Source organism: Micropterus salmoides, unplaced genomic scaffold (genome assembly GCF_014851395.1).
Source record: "Micropterus salmoides isolate LMB-PRFRI ecotype aquatic unplaced genomic scaffold, ASM1485139v1 Ms_hic_scaffold_19, whole genome shotgun sequence".
NCBI classification, from domain to species: Eukaryota; Metazoa; Chordata; class Actinopteri; order Centrarchiformes; family Centrarchidae; genus Micropterus; species Micropterus salmoides.
Genome location: NW_024041039.1, coordinates 19,107,480 through 19,112,104, shown reverse-complemented (window position 1 = coordinate 19,112,104; position 4,625 = coordinate 19,107,480). Strand labels below are relative to the sequence as shown.

The following is a 4,625-nucleotide window of genomic DNA, read 5'->3' as shown; positions in this document are numbered from 1 at the left end:
CGTTTATGTTTTCTGGTTATTTTGTTGTCCATCTCAATTTTATTGTCATTTGAATCCTCTTGATTATCAGGTAAAAGTGCAAAGGCCAAGCATTTTGTCAAGTGCAGTGTATGCTGCTTGTGGAGAGTTGTGTTCATGTATAGTGCCTGTGTGTTTTAGTCCTTGGTTCACCTGCAGGAGGAGCTGTGGCTCACTGAAGCCTCTCTGAAGCAGAAGAGAGAGATCCCTCTTTTTCTCCTTCAGTGGCATGAATAATATCCCCAGTGCTGGAGAGAGAGCATATCAAGAGGCAAACAGGAAGGGGAGAGAGAGATAGCAGCCAGTGTGACAGATAAGAGCGTGGCAGAACTTGTCTCCCTGACTGCGCCGAGGGCTGGGGAAAGAGAGCGCAAGTGCACCAGAGTGTCAGGCAAGGCAGCTGCCTGCACACACACAAACACACACATACACACACACACACACACACACACACACACACACACACACACACACACACACGCACACGCACGCACACACACACACACACACACTCACATAGACCCCTCAACCTGGCTGCACCTGAAGAAGTTCAGAGAGAAGAAGCCTCAAGAAGGTACAGTATGTTTGTGCATTTCTAACCTGGGAATCATATCTACTGCAGCTGTGTCCCCCTCTTTATATCTGAAACATTACAAGCTAATCAGCTGTCTGACGCTCACTTGGTGCTCCACTTTGTTTTCCAGGTGGGTTGGTGGTAGTTTGGTCCATGGATTAACTTGAATATTATGGCTTTCTTCAAACTGAACCTTCTTGTCCTGTAGAGGAGTTGTGTGTCTCCCCTCTAGAAGAACTAGCCTCGTGTTTACATTCTGAGGGAGGATGGAGAAGCTGTCAGGGAAAGACAAGGAGCTGATACGAGGCAGCTGGGAAAGCCTGGGCAAGAACAAAGTTCCTCATGGTGTCATCATGTTTTCCAGGTAATGTTTTACACAATCAGCATGATTTAAGTGGAAGTAAGTTATTTTGTGCAGTCAGCTTCTCATTTACATTACTACACTACACTACAACCAAAAGTAATAGATTCTTGCTTGTTTTTTGTGTTGTTACTTAGTAGCTGTAGTGTTATGTTGCTAACTGTTAGTGAATATGTATCACAGGTGTGGAGGGAGAAGCAATCTACAGTAGAACCTTCGCTGCACACTTTAACCACGCAGCGACCGGAAGCTTGACTTGTTGCTTGGCGACAGACTGCGATAATCCACAATTTACTTTGAGACAGCTGCCACTAAAGACTAACAGGAGAGATTTGTAGATGTATGATTTACAGATTGATTTTGTGTCTGTGTGGATGTTTGGCAACTGGTGCCATGTGTAAACACCTATAGAACAGTGTGGTATTTGTCTGTGGTAGACTGTTTGAGCTGGACCCTGCGCTCCTCAGTCTTTTCCACTACAGTACAAAGTGTGCCTCCACACAAGACTGTCTCTCCAGCCCCGAGTTCCTGGAACATGTCACCAAGGTAAGCTCCGTTCACCGCAATGACCACTACAAGTACACAGTTCCTAATTGTGCACGCTTCTGTAAGCTTTCTGTATGTGTATGTGCACGTGATGTCCAGGTGATGCTTGTGATCGACGCAGCAGTCAGCCACCTGGACGACCTTCACTCCTTGGAGGACTTTCTGCTCAACCTTGGGAGGAAGCATCAGGCAGTGGGAGTCAGCACACAGTCATTTGCTGTAAGACCAACATTTTATAATACCACTCTCAAAAAGCAATTTAACATGTGAATAAGCGGTGAAAAATATGTTTGTTTTTTTCTGTGTGTTCTTGCTTGTTATGGACTTCTTAAGGTGGTGGGTGAGTCCCTTCTCTACATGCTGCAGTGCAGTCTGGGCCAGGCCTACACCGCGCCGCTGCGTCAAGCCTGGCTAAACATGTACAGCATCGTGGTTGCAGCCATGAGCCGAGGGTACGGCGAGAACAAGGCTGACTGAGGTGCACAGCGGGAGCTGATGAGCAGTTGCTGTCAAATCACTCAAAATGGTTGCCATGGAATGCTGTATATTTGCTCAGTGAGTGGGGTCACATAGCGTAGCAAATGTATGGTGTGGTTACACTTTACAGTTGGATCGACCAATCGCAGAGTTTTATTTTCTTAGCTGTGGATGTTTAACTACCAGGCGATGCTGCTGTACAGCTGAGAGGATCTGAGCCAGCCTGCTGTCTGGGCCTGTAATCTGAGCGCCTCACACTGAGAAAAAGAAACCAGGATAACTGTTGAGTCTCTTTTGTATATAATGACTTTGATATATCTACTCAAATGATAACAGTGACTATAGTGGTCTTTGTGATGTATCTTATAAGAGTTGCACAATTGTGAAACACTTGATATTATATCTAGGCATCACACACTACTCAAACTGCGATGGTAACTGTGGCCAGCATGGGCAGCTCTCTATATAAACAGGAACGCAGTGATGCTTTACAAAACATGTTTGAAGTTTTGGGATGAAGCATTGTGATTTTACAGCGGAAAATCGTATCACCGTAATCATAATCTTAATGTGTTTTCTATTAATATTACACATCATTACACCTCTTTTTGTGTGTGACTTTGTTATCTAACATTTAACCTAACCTAACCTAACCTTTTAAATTGTATTCAGTAGATACTGACAAGAACTGTTATACTCTCTGATAGTTTCTTCAGAGATCTAAGACTGTTAAGGCGTCCACGTACACCGTGGTGTGTGATGCTCTCCTCAGTAGGTTTCAGCTGACTGTTAAACTCTAACAAATAGACTGTTATGTGACCTTTTAGAGTTTGAAAGTAAAAGGGCATCTTGGATGAACTGTAACATCTTTGTTCTTTGGCCAACATTTTCCAGTCATTGTTACTGTAAAGTAGTTTTGTTGTGCTGTTGTTACTTATCTAATGCTTATTAACTGTATTGTTGTGGCTACAAATGTAGTATTACCTCGGCTTGAGAGGGGAAGATGAGCAGAGTGGCCTGTGTTTCTCCAGCACAGAGCTTCTACATGCAAGTGAAGCTGGAAGTGAATATTTGTTTTCATTTTGTTTTATGAAACAAAGACAAACTTAATTGATTTTTAAAACAAATAATACAGAGATACTGTGTGCTGACACTGTCCAATATGTATGCATTATTATTGCTGCCATAGCACTGTATGTATCATCCTCAGCTGTTATTTACATTCATGGTCATAATGCCAAGTAACTTAGCAACAGTGCGCCAAGTATTAGATAATAACACCATACAACTGTAAATCCAAGCTGCTGATATGTGGTTATTATCGCTTTAGTCTCGGTTTACATTTATACAGTTTATTTTTATATACTCTGAAATGTATGTGTAGTTAGTATTTTTTGTTTTACATGATGTACTCACATACATTACATTGTGTGGATTTCCAGTTAATGAACCCAACAACCAGGCAGATTTGCTGCTTTTAATCAGGTTTCATTTTAATCCAAATAATAGAAACGTTATCAACTCTTAATGTGCAGTCAGAAAGAGTTATTTATTGATCAATTTTATCCCTGCATAGTATGTTCAGTCCAGTCCAGTTCTTTCCAGCAGACAGGTGTAATGTTTATTAACTGACTGTGTTGGTGCTGTATTTGTAGTGATTCTTTTCTTAGTACTAGTACGCAGCCCTATGCAGGTTGTTGTTGTTCTCCATGTCTCTGTTTTCAATTACCTGATCTTGGGTATCTTTAGCAGGCGTGACTGACAACTGGCATGTTATCCCGTTAACATCCAGCTCTGTACATATTGGGTGTGTCACTGTCTACCTCATCATTATCAGCTGCTACTGAACAGTGATGACTTCACCTAGTTATCCTTCAACCAAAAACGCAAATTATTATTATTAGAGTTAATGCAAGCAGGCACTCTTTGTTTACTCTTTGTAAACTGGATTCTATCCTACACTTTAAAAAACAACAACGTTGTTCTGTGCTTACTTGATACTAAATAAAGTGATCTTCTGTGGATATTTTACTGCTAAACGAGGTCAGTGTGATTTCCTCTCGTTTGTCACAGACGCTGATGGTTACAATACAATGGTCTCCGTTTTGAAATTAATCACACAATGCCTGATTTCCTTCCCGCTGACAGCCCATCCTCTAGTGTTACATAAGATCGAAGCGCCAAATGGCTCATCGCTCTTGAGGGCGACTTCAGGCACATCAGCCCACTTATTCATGCAACTGCACAATGTCACATCAAGATTGTTTACAGAATTCCACAAATGTGCCATTATTTGTAGTTTGGCTTGTTTTGTTTTAATTTTCACCCCCAAAACAAGCAAAATGCTTACAGATAGGCCTAGTTTAATATAGGTTTCTCCTTCAGTATCAGTTTATGTATATAGGTCCTATAGGTGAAGCCACAGTAAAGACGTGGAGGGTTGGTGTAAATATCTAAATACACAGTGCTCATTTCTCCTGTTTATACAATTTGGTTGTATCATTGTTAAAGTCACATCCATGAGTTGGCTGTCTGTTCTGCTGTTGGAGAAGTGGCTGACATGGCCTTAATCTGTCTCTCTGCACTCCCAACAGTATCCTCTTCACTCTCTCTGTCCAACTAAGAGTTGGCTGTATTTATTGCTCCATG

At 41.8% G+C, this 4,625-nt stretch overlaps 1 protein-coding gene across 2 annotated transcripts; it reads left to right on the top strand.

The window, feature by feature from the left end:
* The first annotated feature begins 285 nt into the window (after positions 1-285).
* On the top strand, positions 286-4,015 carry ngb (neuroglobin). 2 transcript variants are annotated; one of them, XM_038728686.1, is made up of 5 exons: positions 286-592; positions 801-956; positions 1,391-1,499; positions 1,599-1,718; positions 1,833-4,015. In XM_038728686.1, exons 2-5 carry the CDS (start codon positions 859-861, stop codon positions 1,974-1,976), a joined length of 471 nt encoding a protein of 156 aa, XP_038584614.1. In that variant the 5' UTR covers positions 286-592; positions 801-858; the 3' UTR covers positions 1,977-4,015. The 2 variants fall into 2 exon arrangements, with proteins under 2 accessions (XP_038584614.1, XP_038584615.1); XM_038728687.1 differs by having other exon boundaries at positions 723-956.
* Positions 4,016-4,625: the final 610 nt, after the last annotated feature.